General features: G+C 49.8%; 1 protein-coding gene across 2 annotated transcripts in view; it reads right to left on the reverse strand.

The window, feature by feature from the left end:
* Window positions 1–6,249: 6,249 nt before the first annotated feature.
* ASTN2 (astrotactin 2) overlaps window positions 6,250–15,213 on the reverse strand; it is a 332,514-nt gene continuing 323,550 nt past the window's right edge. For both annotated transcript variants that reach the window (XM_051636914.1, XM_051636915.1), the window contains 2 exons: window positions 14,451–14,634; window positions 6,250–7,185 (listed from right to left, as the gene is read on the reverse strand). In XM_051636914.1, the coding sequence (XP_051492874.1) occupies window positions 6,948–7,185; window positions 14,451–14,634 (422 nt within the window). In that variant the 3' untranslated portion in view covers window positions 6,250–6,947. The remainder of the gene's footprint in view (window positions 7,186–14,450; window positions 14,635–15,213) is intronic.

The raw sequence follows: 15,213 nt of genomic DNA on the forward strand, positions 1-15,213 counted from the left end.
GCCCTGCTCCACCCTTCTCTTGTGGGCACAACCCCACCAGCACCATCAGCTGATGTGTGCAGGCAAAACAACAGGTTCTGTGTCCAGATGACATGTCTGCCTGGCAATCAATTGCTAAAGACAGGGAGAGGAAGGGCAAAAATAAATAAACAAATAAATAATCAATACATGCATTGAGCAAAGGCTGAAGCCCCTGTCCTGTGAGATGGCAACAGGGCTCATGGCCACAGCAGATGTTAACCTTGGTGGAGGCCCAGCAAGGAAGGCAGCTTTGACCTCTCTGCCCTGTAGCAGTAATGCTGGTCACCTCGTTGTGTGGTGACCAGCCCAGGGAGTTTCATGACACAGTCAAAGTCACCCAGACTGGACCACCAGCCTCTCCATGAGACCCATGTGCTGAAGTGACTGCAAGGCACTTGTGCCACCAGATGCAGCTCCACTTGGCTGCATTAAATCAAAAGGAGATGACTGCATTAATTATATATGAAAGCCAGGGAAATTGCTCTGAATTCATACAACAAAGTCTTCTCCCAGCTGAAAGCCACAGTTTCCCAAACAAGTATGGCATTGGTAATTGTGGTAATGGGAAAATGAAGCTGTTAGCAACTTTGAACAATTTAGACATAAAGACACAGAGGCCTAAAAATCTTCCATGGAAAGACTGGAATATAAAGGAAACTACTTGCAAGTATAAGAGAAAACATTTCCATGTAAGATCAAATGAACATTCAGGTGCATTAGGTGGCAGATGTGCCCATGTGCTCATTTACACACACACACACACACACACACACACACACACACACACACACACACTCCACCCCCCAAACACTTTGAAGTCCAGCATTATATTTTCCTGAGCTTTTCCATCCCACTTCCCTAGTTTTTCAGGTTCCAAGGTGCACACCTGGAAGGTAAATAATAGTGAGGAGTTCCCAGGCCAGAATTCTTTTTTTTTGCTGTTCATTAACTACCACAACTCTACAATGGCTCCAAATGTTCCCTCTGCCCTGAATTGGAATAACCACTGCCTACATCATTCAAGTCAACAACTGGCCTAAGTTCTCTGATAAAATGCAGTAAAAAGGGCCAGGGTCTTACATTCTTTTTTAAGTACAAGTGAGGCAATACTGTGTCAAAATAGTTTTAAAGGTCTTGAGAATCATTTGGCTGATTTCTCTCAGGCCTGGGGAGGATCATTAGTGGTTAAAAACGGCTTTCACAAAATTAATATTTTTGGTTTTGCAGATAAAATGTTATTCACAACTTTTTGAGCATTTTACTTATGACAAATGAAGAACTAATCCAAACAGTAACATGGTCACTTCCAGCAACCCTTTGTCTTGCTGCATTACCTGACAGTTTGCCCAGATATAAATCACTCCCTAACTCACAGAGATTTCTAGAGAAGCAGAAAAGCACCTTAACTAAGCTCACTGCTTCTCCCCTTTATCACCATCCAGCCCACAGGGATGAACCCATTTATGTTTCAGGCCTTTTGATGGAAGAGCTGAAATACAGGGATGGTTCAGGGTGAAGTTCAAAGGCCAGCTCTGTCTTTGGGCACTCACCTTGTAGCACAGACATGATCCAAATAAGCAGGTTCTTCTCAACGTCACCCTAACAGCACAGTCTTTCCCCAGCCCAGACACGACTGGGTTTCCATAAGGTGTGAAGGCTCCATGCGTCAGTAGCTGCTAAACAGGCTTGGAGAGATGGGAGGGTGGGCAGGAGCAGGGAAGGGTAAGGGAATCCTTTTTATTGTCCACTTATTTAATAATGCAATGTGCAAACTTTCCACCCAAGTACTGAAAGCCTCCTCACCCCTGCAGCACCATAGCAAATGCCAAAGCTTGAAGCACTCAACTTGTTCCTCGAAGCTTTTGCAGCTCCTGGTGCCTGGGCACAGTCCTGCCTGCCCCAGCCCTGTGAAGAGCACTTGAAGGGCTAGAGCAGCCCAGGGACTCTCTCTCCCATCATGGTAGGACTACGGTCTCTCCTGGCTTAATATCATGGCCACCAACAGTGGGGGAGACAGACAAGCTAAGTGTGCTTAGGAAAAAAACCACAATAACCCCAAACAAACAAACAAACAAACAAACACAACCCACAATAAAAATAAAAATAAAAAACCAGAAATCTTTTCCTATGCTTCTTGCAGTACACAAAATGTTTTACATTGGTGATGCTCAACTTCTGGACAGCTAATCCTGCCTCCAGCCCAGAAGGTACAACATGCAGTTTCCACTCTCCCAGTGCAACAAGGTATGAGCTGGCAGGCCACCAAGGCATCCATCACCTCACAGGCCACTGTCATAGCTAAGCATTAGTGTTACTGCCTGACTTTATCCAGCCCAAGCACCCCTTCCCACGACAAGGAGGCCCTGGGCTGCCCAGGCTGCACAGCCTCTCTTGGCTCCATCCTCAGCCTCAGCAGAGCCTTCCTCACCCAACCAAGAAAAAAAATCAATTGAATAAATTAAAAAAAAGAAAAAAAAAAAAAGAGAGGAAAAGCAGAAACCAACAAAATAAATACAGAAGCAAATGCAGCACTTGACTCCAGAGGCCTTTGTCATGGGAAGAAGCTGTCCCAAAGTGGTGTGTCACCAGCAGCAAACCACCCAAACAATCGGCCCCTCTGTGCCCTGCGCCAGCTGCAGCGCGGCTGGGACCAGGCTGGTGGGGAACAATGGCCATGGGGACAATGGGGATTGTTCAAGGCCACTCTGCTCCCAAAGGGGGGCAGCCCCATACAGTCCTGGGAGGAGGACCTGCAGCTGTCACCAGCTCTCAGCTGCCAAACAAGTGGCAGATTTGGGGTGCCCTTGAGAAGGGTGTGTGGCTGATGAGATGTTCAAGGGATGCTGAAAGTGGCAGTAAATGGGTTTGTTAAAAGGAAGAGTGAGCAGCCTCTGCAGAGCAACCATCTCCTGGGGCTGAATTTGTGGGATGCTGGGGTGTCCAGGGATGGTGGGAGCAGGGGCAGGCTGTGCAAGGAGCAGCAGATGCCCTGCAAGCACCCATGGCCGCCCTGTTGGTGCAGTTACTCACTGCAAAGGCACATGGAGGAGATTGCTCCTTTTGACCTGAAATCATCCAAAAGCTGGTGACTCCATCCAGGAGCTATTGATGCCCCCCATCCCAGCTTCACGTCAGCAGGAAAAATATTTCAGTTTTTGGAAACAGTGGATTGTTTATCCATTACACCCGGGTGAGGGCATCTTTGTGCCACTCTCCCCACTCACTGTTCTTGTTTCATTCACCTCTGGGTGCTTTCCCCTCCACCAGGTCAGTGTTGGACTCAGTTCTACCAAAGTATGGCTGGTGGCACAGCAAAGTTGAGTATGGATTAGCAAGAAGAACCAGCTTCTGGGGTAGCAGCAACCTTCTTTGGAGCAAGGATCCCTTTTCCCAAAGGGAGGCAGAAGAAAGGGTGGGGGATCCTCACGCACACCATGGAGCACCGGTCCCACTGCCAGCATTGCTAGGCTGTGACTACAACTGTTTATCTTGAAAGCTGGAGGGTTACATTCTCTAAAGTTTCCAGAAAACACAGACCCTTCTTTTCAGCTGCGCTGGCGGATGTGTAACCTTGACAAATTCCTCGGTTTTGTTTGGCTTGGGTACACTGTGCTGGGCAGCATCACTGGCCAGAGGCTCTTCTGGCTTTGATCTGAGAGCTAGGTGTGCTTCTTGACAGGTTAATAGCCATCAAACTCCACAGTCTTCCTGCCCAGGAGTCTAGACTCTTCCACCTGCTGTGTACATATTAGCACAGCTCACACACAGCTCGCTCTGTGCACGTACCCCTGCACAGCAGCCAGTCTCACCATGGATGCAAAGCGAAGCTCTTCAGCAGCCTTCCAAGGTAAGCAGCAAGAATGAAGCCCCTGATCTCTGCAGCAGCCACAGGCTGCAGCATGGAGCCTGGGGGACAGCCAGCATGTCCTTGTGCTGCTCAGGTGTTGTTCCCAGCAGTAAGTCAGTGCTACCAGAGCTGAAGGTCTCCTTTCCATGGTTTTCTGCAGCAAAACGGCCAATGCTGTGGATTGTGTCCCTTCCCTTTGAGCTCTTCTGATGAGCATCCTGGGTGCAAAATACACCACGGTGGGGAAGCTTGTTGTATCAGAGAGCAGAAAAACATGCTGAAGGGCCTTCAGCCAGTTGCCCTGTATTTTGGCTGCCATCTTCTATCCCTAACACCTAGCCCCACACTCGTGATGATCAGGAGTCCCACGATTGGCATTAACCCCGTCACACGCACAATTGCCTCCAGTCCCGTGGATGGCATTACAGCAAACATGAGCAGTTTGTTCCTCAGGTTGGTTGACACTGGCTCTCACTGACAGAGAACCCATGGAGCTGCTCCCACCACAGCACACACTGCATGAACCTTGCAGAGAAATAAATCATCTCCAAGAAAAAAAAAAAACAAACACAAAAACAAACAAACAAACAAAAAAACCACAAGCAAACTGAAATGCCGTGTTTGTAAAATACAAAGAAAGGCATAGCTGAGGGCCTGAACCTTGAGACCATGAGGAAGCTTCAAAGTACCTGGAGGTGCACCCAGCAACAGCTGGCTGTGGGGCTGGGCCCAGCCAGGCTCTGTGAGTGCTGCTGGCCCTGGCATTCCTGACATGTACCACTTCCAGGGGGACCCATCCCATGAGGCAATGGACCCTTGCCTGCTCTGCAGCTGCTGGGAGGGAAGGATCAGTCCAAGATTGGCATCAGTGCCTCCAAAGAGGGATTTAGGGTTTCCCTCCCGCTCAGCAGTGCATATACCATGACATGGCAGCACATGAAATAAGCAGCTCAGTGTGACAACCTGGTGCCAGAAACACCAGTCCAGGTCCAGGCTGGGATGCTGGCACATTTGCACTTGGAGGGTTTTGCTGTATTTTGTTTTACACTATAGCAAAGCTGAACAAACTTGGTCTCTCTTCTTCCTGCACCAGTGTCCCCATTTCAGGAAGTGCAAGACCTGTGAGCTCCAGCACCTCTGTGGCTCAAAGACCTGCTGCAGGCTTGGCTGATGCTGGTGGGTGCTGAGACCCATGCCAGTATTCAGCAGCTCTGGCCAAGTAAATGCAAGTCACTGTCATCTCCTTCATCCCCACAACAAAACTCCATGGCCACCAGCCACCTCTGAAGGGCAAAGGGATGGTGAACAGGCAGCAGCAGTGCTGGGGGCTGAGAGGGGTTTTAACACACACACAGCTTCATGGTCCCTCCATGCCCCTTGTGCTTCAGTGACACAGTGGCCATAGCCCAGATGCTGCAGTGTCACTGTCCTCTCCCTCCCACAGAAAAAGAAGTTGAGCTTAAAAATGAAGACCTCGGGCTACCTGCAGTGCTTTGGCACTTGCTCCACAGGCTGCTACACCAAGGCCAAGTTTTCTGTTAACTCCAGCAAGACCTTGACCAGGTACTGGAGACCGTCCCAATGTGCAACATCAATGTGGCACAAGACAAGTGCAGAGACATAACAAAAGGGAAGGGGGTAGGGGAAAGAGCAGTTTGGGAGAAATTACAGATTTTTTTGAGTGGGTGCAAATCAGGTAAATAAGCTTAGCTCAAGAAAAGGTCTCTGGCTGAACTTGCTCTACATCAACTCCCTCGCCTTCGCTTTCAAAATATTTTCATTTTGAAACTTACCTCCTGCTTGTTTGCTTTTACATTAAAGGGTTAAATAACCTGAAAAAGTCCACGAAACTATTTGCTTTGGGCTGGTTAAACTGATTGAGCCAACCCACACTGTTCCCTTTGCCCCCTCCAGATTCATTGTTTTGCTTTAAAAAGAAAAAGCAATAGTTTTGAGCTGATCTGATATTTGGTTTTTTTCCCCCCTCTCACCCTCCCACACTTTTTGGTTTGGCTACCAGGCTGAGAAATCCATTACCCACAGAGATCCCGGGCCAGCCTAACCCACATCTGACAGTAAAAGAAACCAGATTCTCCAAGGCTTTTTAGCCTCTGGCTTCCTTCTTGGGCTTTCCCACATGCCTCCAGCTCCCACCGGGGCTGGTGGCCGAGCTGGGTGTTGGGGAGGGAGAAGACCCTACACACAGACACTGCACTTTCTCCTCCAGCTCTGGGGGTCAGCATCACTGCCCTGATACAGCCCCTCATCTCGGCCACATCCCACCTGGAGACAGCCATTGGTCATGTCCTCTACTGAAATCTCATGAAGGCCCAGGCGGTATTGACATGGTGTCAGGAAGAAACACCAAGGAGCAACAAAGATGGACTTAATATGAACCTTTAATGCACAGAACAAGCTGCCAGGAGCCTTGCAAATGAAGGCTGTGCACAGAGCTGCTCCGTCCACTCAGAGTGGTACAAAAGCCCAGCTTGCCTGCAGAGTCCTGGCACCTGCCTGGCATCCCCTGCTGGGACCTTGACTGGCAGGATGGTGTCACCAGCCACCTGCCTCACCTCCTCCTGCCATCTTGGGCCACCACAGCACCCAGGCCCCTCACCCCACAGCTCCTGCCCGGTGGCAGGGCAGGCAGGGCAGGCAGGGCTGGGGGTCACCCTGTGCCCAGCAGCTCCCCTCTACCTGGCTCTGGCTTCGAGAGGGCATCTCCTCCTCCCAGGGTTTTGGAGTGTGTAGTCCGGGAAAATCAGTAAGAAAAGATTAAAAAGGAGAGGCTTTTATGCAGAGTCAAATTAGGTAATTTCTTTTTTTTCTTTTTCCTCTTGAAAAAAACCCAAAAATTAAAAAAAAAAAAAAAGAAAAAAGGAAAAGGAATGAAAGTCCACCTTGCTGATTTCTTGTTTCTCTGCTGTCTGTGTGAGAAAGTCCTGTTTGGCCTCGCTGTCCCCTTCCACCCCCTCCAAACACCACCCAACCCAGAACCCCACCAGCCTCTCAGCACATCATGAGTCCTCGAGTCCTCAGAGTCCCTTGGCCTCCCACAGCTCCAGGCCCACACCTTCTCTCACCGCCCCTTGGACTCCCCGTACGTGTTGCGCAGCATGGAGACCATCTTCTCCTCACACGTTACTTTGGTGTCCTTTAGGATGCTGTACCAGACCATGCCGGGTGGCCGGACTTCTTCGCTGCGGCAGAACAAGTAGGGCATGGTCTCGGTGCGGCTCTGGATGTAGGCACTGCGGAGCAGAGTTGAGCAGTGACTGCTGACCTTCTCCAGCCTCCTCAGGATCAGGTGTGCCTTCCTGGAGAGGACAAACAGAGATGGAGACAGAGCAAAGCAAGCAATGCAAAGAGGAGTCTGGGCACCAGGACTTCTGGGTTCCACAACCAGATGGGTCTTGTGACAAGAACAGATGAGATCGTTGCCTAAGACATTGTTTTTCCTGTTTCATGTGGAGACAAGCTCTGTTTTACCCAAAAGTTCTGGGTACATCTACTGTTTTACAGCACCAGGTCAGCAGGGCAGGTGGGATCCCAGGTGTGACCCGCTAGAGTAGCTTAAGTGCCCTGGGGACACTGTGTGCCCCTGGCTAGATGGTCACCACCAGCACTGTGTGCCCCTGGCAGGCTCCAGCACATGCACCCTGGTGAGATGCCCAGCACCTTACTGCTTCTGACCGATGAGCCCAGCCCACCCTTTCCTATTTTCCCAAGTCTCCAGGAGGCAAATGGCCCAAAAGGACTGACACTAGAAGGGCGAGGAAGAAAAGCACAACACATTAAGACAAAACAAAATAAATCCATAAGAAACCAAGAATCCCCTGGTGGGAGTCTGCAAAGTGCTAAATCAAACAAAGGGAGGGGAGGAGGGTTTACTTCAGTGGTCTGAAAGTCTCAAGATCACAGATTATTTCCTCTCCCTCTGGTGCCACAGGAAAGCTCTGGATTTGGGGCTAGGGGGTTTTGCCATTCCTGCAGGAATGTAAATTCCCGATAATGACATGTCCGGGCAGCGCTGTCGGTCAGAGAGGCATAAACACGGGGATTATTTGATTATGAAAGCACAGGGGTGTTGCAGCCCGGGCTGTGAGCTCCCAGCCAGGAGGGGAGCTTCAGGAGCCTGGTGGCACCAGGGAGGGGTGGCTGGGAAGGACAGGCCAGAGTCACCCCCGTGCCAGAGCAGAGGGCAGACACAGCAGCAGGAGGCAAGAGGACATCCCAGCAAACCCAGCCACTTACAGGCCTCTCCCTCAGGAGAGGGAAGACTGGATAAAAGGCTGTAGGAAACCACTGCTGCACATGGAAAACTTACCCACTTCAACCCAGTGCTGACAGGCTCAGAGTCAGTTTTCCAGGGGAAGGGAAGAGCAGGGTTGGCTCATCCTGACCCAACACTACATCTTGCCATGTATCAATGTAATTGATAAAGACAAGCCTGACCAGGCAATCTGAGCCTCATTAGTGATACGCACAAATATATCACAGTGAAGTCATGGGGTGACAGCACAGCTGACAGCAAACCTCTACTCTCCATAGCTTCCACCTGACCATCTACAGCATCTGGTGCTCCCACTGTGCATCAAGACCTGACACACTGTCAAGCACAGGTCTGTCACTGCTGGATGCCTGCTGTGGACAGGTTACAAAATTCTACCATGGCATAAGATAGTCTCAATAAAGCCTGACTGATTAAAGCTCAGCTGAGCAACAAACCAAAGTCTGCTGTGACTGTCACTACAATTAACAAACTTCAGCATAATCACTGGGGCTGGAAGGGACCAAAAAGCATCATCTCTGCCATTTTCTTGCTGGGATCAACCTGCCTTGATGACTATGTGTCTAACCTGTTCTTAGAGCCAAGAGCTGGTGAGCTTCCACTACTCACCCAGCCTAATGCTGAAAAATTGTTTCTTACCAGCTGCACTGATTCAGGTGTTTTTCTGTTGTTTGGTTTTTTTTAGGGAAGGCTGAGTGAGAGCAAATCCCAGGGTCAGCTCATAGGATGGACTTTTATGTGAGTTGACAGTGCTCAGGAGGAGAGCACTTAGCCAGAAAACCCTCCTCCTCAAAAAGAGTAACCATCATCTGTCTAAGGCCACAGGTTCATGGTCACCCTTCATTATTGTAAATAATCTCTCCTGCCAAAAAGCACTGTTGGTCCTTCTCCAGCCCACCTGTGCTTGTGCAGGTGTGTGTGGACCTGAATACTGTGCTGACACGAGGCAGTTGTCCATCCAAACACCAAACAAGCAATCAATGGATTTTCCCCCATGTTGGTTCTCACTGCAGTTTGCCACAAGGCCCTTCCCAGCCACAGCAAGAGGGGAGTGACAATGAGTGTTCTTTAATGAGCCCTTTAAGAAAGCCCCAGTGAGGGGTAAACATGACTTGGCCCTAACAACACAAGGAGTGGACTCTTCAGCATGCACCTACACATTGGCCAAGGTCTTCTCTTCCTCTCCTCCCTTTTCACCACTCCACCTTTCTGCTACCCTCCATAGCTTTCTTCACCCGCCTCTCACTTCTCTTTCACACAACCTGCCTTTACCTCCATTTCCTTTGGCCTTCTCTACCTTTTTCATTCTACCATTCTCTACCATTCATTCTCTACCATTTTCATTCCTTGCTCCACCATACTTCCAGGACCTTCTGGATTTAGCTAAAAATTACCATGTCAGTCCTGCTTTCTGATACATACCCAGGTCTCTTACCCAGGCAAACATTCTTATGTTTGAGGAGGAACTCAAGGTTGGAAAGAATTGCAGGGGTGAAACCATCCAGACCTGCTGATATCTTATGTGCCAAAGGCTGTGCTCCTCGTGGAGCTGGTCTCCATACACCTGCTGCATCTCCAGTTGTGCTCAGTGCAATTGGTCCTGGGAAAGAACCAACATTCAAGGGTGGGATGTAGCACATGATGGGTGGGCCTTAGGGGGAAGCTGAAAACACACTGCATCCTGGTCAAGGAGGAGAAAGGGTGATGGGGGGGGGAGAATCAGGGCCCTTACTTCCTGTGTCCAGTGCCAAAACCCCTATTTTGATGGGTTTCACCACTTTGAGTGATTTCTTTCAATGGAGTAATGAAGCAATGTATAAATGTTAGAATTAGCTTTTGGCTGCCAGCTGTTCCCTCTTCAAAAAAAATAAAAAAGAGAAAGAGAGACAGAGTGGGCAAGGGGAGGGGCAAGAGAGAGAGAGGCTTTCTGGGGAGGGCTGGGTAATAAATTACAGGAGCAGTTCTTGGGCTGCCAATTTAACACCATAAATCAAGCCCTGGGTATTACCCGAGGGCTCCCTGTGGAAGGCTGTTGGGTCAGAACGACCACCTTTTCAAATACTGGAAATGAAACCTTCCTAAATGCTGACCCACCTCATCCCTGCCAGGAGCAGCAATTTATTGCCGTATTAAAGGGCAGGAATTGGGAGAGGATGGCAGGGGAGCAAGCAAGGGGGTAGTCACTCTCATGTGGCCAAACCCCAAGCTCTCAGATCCCCAAAGGGATGAAAGAGAACCCCTTCCACAGCCCAGATTGGGGGTGTCCACACGTTGGCATGAGCCAGCAGTGCCCTCCCAGCCCCCCACTTGCCCACCACAGGGGTCGTTGTTTTAAGTCAGCACCAGCCAGGGACTGATTCTGGTCTCCACTTACATGAAGGATTAAGGGGGTCACAGCCACAGCCATAAATGATGAAGAGAGGGATTTAAAAGTACTGACAGTTCTACGTGGATGCTTCCCTGTGCAATACCTTGTGCCATGGTGGGGGGGAGGAAAGGGGAAGGGATGGGTGTCTGCTGCCAGGGCACTTTCTGAGGATTTGTGCATGAACCAGCAGCCCCACATCAAGGGTGTCAGTGCAGTGACTGCCCAGGGGACAGGGCCCCGAGCTCCATGGTTGCCTGTCCCAGCTCTGCAAGGATGTGTCCAAGAGCAGGAGACTTGTTACCTTCTGCTCGACCCAGCCCAAAGGGTGCTATTTGTCCCCCAGCTGCACAGGGGACTTCCATCACTTACCTTGATGGCCGATGGGGTATCAAAACATATCTGGAGCCAACAAAACCCTGTCCTATCTCACCTAGGAGGGAGGTGCTAAAAAGAGAAGGAACCAGCATGACAAAACACAGAAGAAATGATACCTGGGGTGGAAGGAAGCATGAGATTCCCTGGACTGTTGCAGGGAGAGGGTGGCTGCCTGGATGCTCTGTTCCCACATGGGGCAATTTTGTCATAAATTCAGTTCCACTCTACTGAGAAATGACCTGGGTCTGCCAGACCCTCATGTGGGAGGACAATGAGTCCAGGACTCGATGGCCTCTTATCACAGCCTCCCATCAGTACATTGCATTCCCCCTCGGTACCAGAAGGCAGCTGCTTTGGAGATGCACTTGGTCTCCTGCCTGAGCCACTTGCTCAAGCAAAGCAGAGGCTGTGAGCTCTGGGCTGATGCCACATCCTGACCTCGTTGCTGCTGGTAGCCACAAGTAAAGACATGGAAGGAAGATTTTAACTTAATTATTTGTTCTGCCTCCTCCTAAAAGCCAGGTTCTGTTCACAGTAAGAATTGTCCTGAAAGCACAGGAAGAAAATAATGACATCTCCCCATCACTGTGTCAGGAAGCACTCTGGCTGCTCAGATCCAAAGGCCTGAATGCACAGGAGCATCAAACCATTGCTGCTTTCGACAGATTCCTCTGTTTTGCTGGAAAAAAAAATAACTCTGTGAGATTCACTTGGTGTCTGTAAGAGGAACGGGGAGGAGCAGGAAAGGGGTTGTTGTTGCTAAAGGAGACTAGCAGGATGAGGCAAGCCAGGTGCCAAGATGCTGCTGACCACAGAAAGTCCTGGGTTAGGGCCACCTATGAGCTAAGTTTTTAATGTCTCCTTAATGTAAACGGTCTGGTTGGGACATCTGGCTGTCAGCGTGTCTTCTTGCAAGCAGCTGTTTGCAGTAACCTGTGGCTTTCATGGAAACTGGGCTCACGAGGACTCCAGAGTGATGTATTTATTACACAGAGGCAATCAGCTTCCCTCTTGTCGCTCCGTTTTATGAGCGGACATTTGCTGTGAAGCTGAGGCTCATCTGATAAACATTTCAAGGTACGAAAATGAGTGTCCCCCTGGGAAGGAGAAGAGTCTGTCCATTAAAATCGTGTTACGAGATGGCCTCCCTTGGCAAATCATCACTCGCCTCCTGCTGCGTCAGTGCCTCTGTTTCTGTCCAAGCTCCCTGAGAAGCAAGGCTGGGTGGCAGAGCTTTACTCTTGTCAAGCACCAGCTGCCATGGCATTTATAGATGCTTTCCCTTGGCTGCAAGTGCCATAGGTCTCAAATACAGAACAGGGGCATATGAGTGCTGTGAGGAGCTCATCTGGCTCAGTGAGGCGAGCAGAGAGCAGCCCCATCGACCACTGACTCCAGATGTAGCTTGATACAGAGTCAGGCAATTGAAATGTCACCTTGAAAATCCCATGTCTTGATGCAGGTATCAGGTTAGAGACATCCTTCAGGAAATATGCTGGATCTCAAGTAACAGAAAATAAGGATGTGTGAGAAGAGGCTGATGGTTCTCAGGGACTTAGAGAGAGAAGAATTGAAAAGGACAAACAAGTCTACAGTGTCATCACAGAGGAGGATGGCAGTGGGAAGAATGAGAATGGCTCTGTGCCAGAGGCTAATGAACTACCAAAGGAACTCTGAGGAGGGCAAGCCCCAGGCCAGCTTGGATTTATGTCCAGGAGGAGTGCAAACTGTTGTGAGAAGCTGTCATCCTGGTATTATGCACAGATCCTCAGCCATGTCCAACAAGCAGAGAGGAGCAGGGGGGACAGAAAAAAAATCTTTTACAGCTGTTCATGGATGGCAGGACCCCATTCCTCCATCTTCCTCTGCTCCAGCTTCTCAGAGAACATGTTAGATGAGGACATTGGATGAACTGTGACTCTAAAAGCTTCAAAGCAAGTCAAGGCTATTAGAATCCTGTAAGAGATCTCAAGATGTCCAGAGAGATATGGTTACTTCTGAGCATTTCTTGCAGGGTGCTTCCCAAGAGACTCAGTGGCAGTCTGACCTTTGCTGGGACACTGCCAGGACACTGCCAGCTGCCTGGGCACAGTGTAGTTCACGTACCTGTGATCTCTGAGTCCTGCCACCCCTTTCATTGCACACTGGACATTTGCAGGTGCAGCCTCACTGGAAAGGTCCCTCTTTATACTCCCAGAAACAATCCTCTCCCAGCCCTCCTCAGAGCATGAAATGCGTAGCAAAGGGAAAATATTTCCAGCATAAAGCTGAATGTAGGTAACAAATGAGGTGCTGTGTGCTTGCTGGCAAACTTGCACAGTGTCAGGGGCACCACCAGGCTAAAATTTAGGAGGATCTTTCTAGTGCCTACATCAGCAAGCTGAATTATTCTTTTGGGAAGGTGGAAAAGGGAATTTTTGAAATATTTACAGTTTGTATGGCAACCATATATTACTGTGAGAATAAATATATGTCAAATATATATATATATAAAAAATACAAGGAAATGTCCATGAAATATACTGTTTAGAAGAGCCAATTTAATACATAGAGATTGCTCAATCATTGACCCCTCTGATGGTATCAAATAGTCAGTCTACAGACAAAAGTAATAGTCTGCTCCCTAGCACCTCAGCTCTGCCCTTCCTGGGGCTCAAAACTATTTTCACACACGAATCACCCCCCTGCAGCAAGGTGTTTGCATTGTCACACACATCCCAAACCACACCAGGAGGTAGCAGGTGCCAAAGCCCCACCTGGGTGAGCGGTTCTCTCCTCAACTCGCCACAGAAAATACTGTCTAGGTGTGGAGGAATGAATCTCTCCTGGATACAGAATCCATCCCCCTATGGGGGGTGGGGGGGGGCGGGCAGGGGGCAGTCCTGGAGGTCACATCATGTTCCTTGAAACTAGTGTTCTCCAGCAAAAAATGCCTAGGAGGGATTCTGCTGCTCCTCATTACTGGGTATTTGACAGGCACCAACACTAAAGTATTGGAATGGCCTTGCCCTGTATTCCTCAGATACCCCTGAGGAGCACAGGTGCCTCCACACTGCAGCTCCTGATCCTAGCATTCCTCACTGTCCACATCACTCATCCCATACCTAACTGCTGCATTTTTGCTTCATGCCCTCAGTCATTCTTTCCAACATCCACCCTGCCATTCATCAGGGCATCTCTGAGCCCTGGGGCAGCCATGGTCCCATCTACCATGGCTCTACAACTACACACAATCTGAGCTGGTCCCCATTTACACCCTTTTTCCCCATTCCCCAGCTTCTTCAACACATCCAGCTCCTCTGCAGCATCACCCTCCTGGTTCAGGCTGGTGGCTAGATGTTCCACACACATTGACCCAAAGACCACACAGCTGCTAGATGTCCCACAAGCATTAATCCAAAGACCAAGTGGGACCTGGTGGTCCTATGGGATGGCAGGACAGTTTGGTGAGCACCAAAAGGGAACATCTCTCAGCTACAAGGAGAAGGTAATGAGGGTCACATCCACAGTGGCTGGGGCAGGGTAGGATGCAGGGAAGGGACAAATACCTGGGCCCCAGCTCATCCTCACTGCGCCAGACGAAGTCTCCAAACTTCTCATAGTGGGAGTTGTAGTGGTGCTGGACTCGGAAGAGCATGGAAGCAGAGACCTCCATCAGCGTGTTATAGGCCGTCTGCTGCTCCTTCCCGCTGGTGTAGCCGTTGTAGAGGTTGTAGATTTTGTCAGCTATCTCTGGAAAGCATCAGGGGAACGGGATTAATGAGCAGCCAGAAGGTGCCAACACAGAAGGAGGAGGAGCGAAGGCCTTGGCAGGGCTGGCAGGAGGGGCAGGCACCAGGGATGGCTGCCAGGCCCTTGGGGCTGCCTGCAGCAGGGTCTCATGACCTGGGGAGCATTTAGCAACTCCTCAAGCTAATCCTGCAGCCAGTGCCCTGCATGAGCGGGGCAGCCTCAAACATTCCAGCAACATTCCATGAAGGAATGGGAGAAGAAGAGGAGGAGGACTGCCAGCAGGTCAGGTGCAGCTTTATCCTCCCAGGTAGGGCAGGCAAGCTCTTCCCTAAGTCCCCAAACCAAAAGCAATGGCACAGCTCTGATGCTAAAGGGTAGGAAGAATGGAACACCGTTGGTAAGAAGATGGCAGAAATACAGCACATTGGTGTCATGGGCACCTACTGGAGCAGCTCAGATGTGTTAAACAGGAGGGTGAACTCTCTGCTGTAGAGAAGGATCTCTTTTTAGAAACGAAAAATGCACAAAACCTCATTTTCTTCCTTTTCTTCCATTTGCTTATTTTTCCTGTGGATGCTT

This window comes from Apus apus, chromosome 19 (assembly GCF_020740795.1).
Source record: "Apus apus isolate bApuApu2 chromosome 19, bApuApu2.pri.cur, whole genome shotgun sequence".
Taxonomy (NCBI): domain Eukaryota; kingdom Metazoa; phylum Chordata; class Aves; order Apodiformes; family Apodidae; genus Apus; species Apus apus.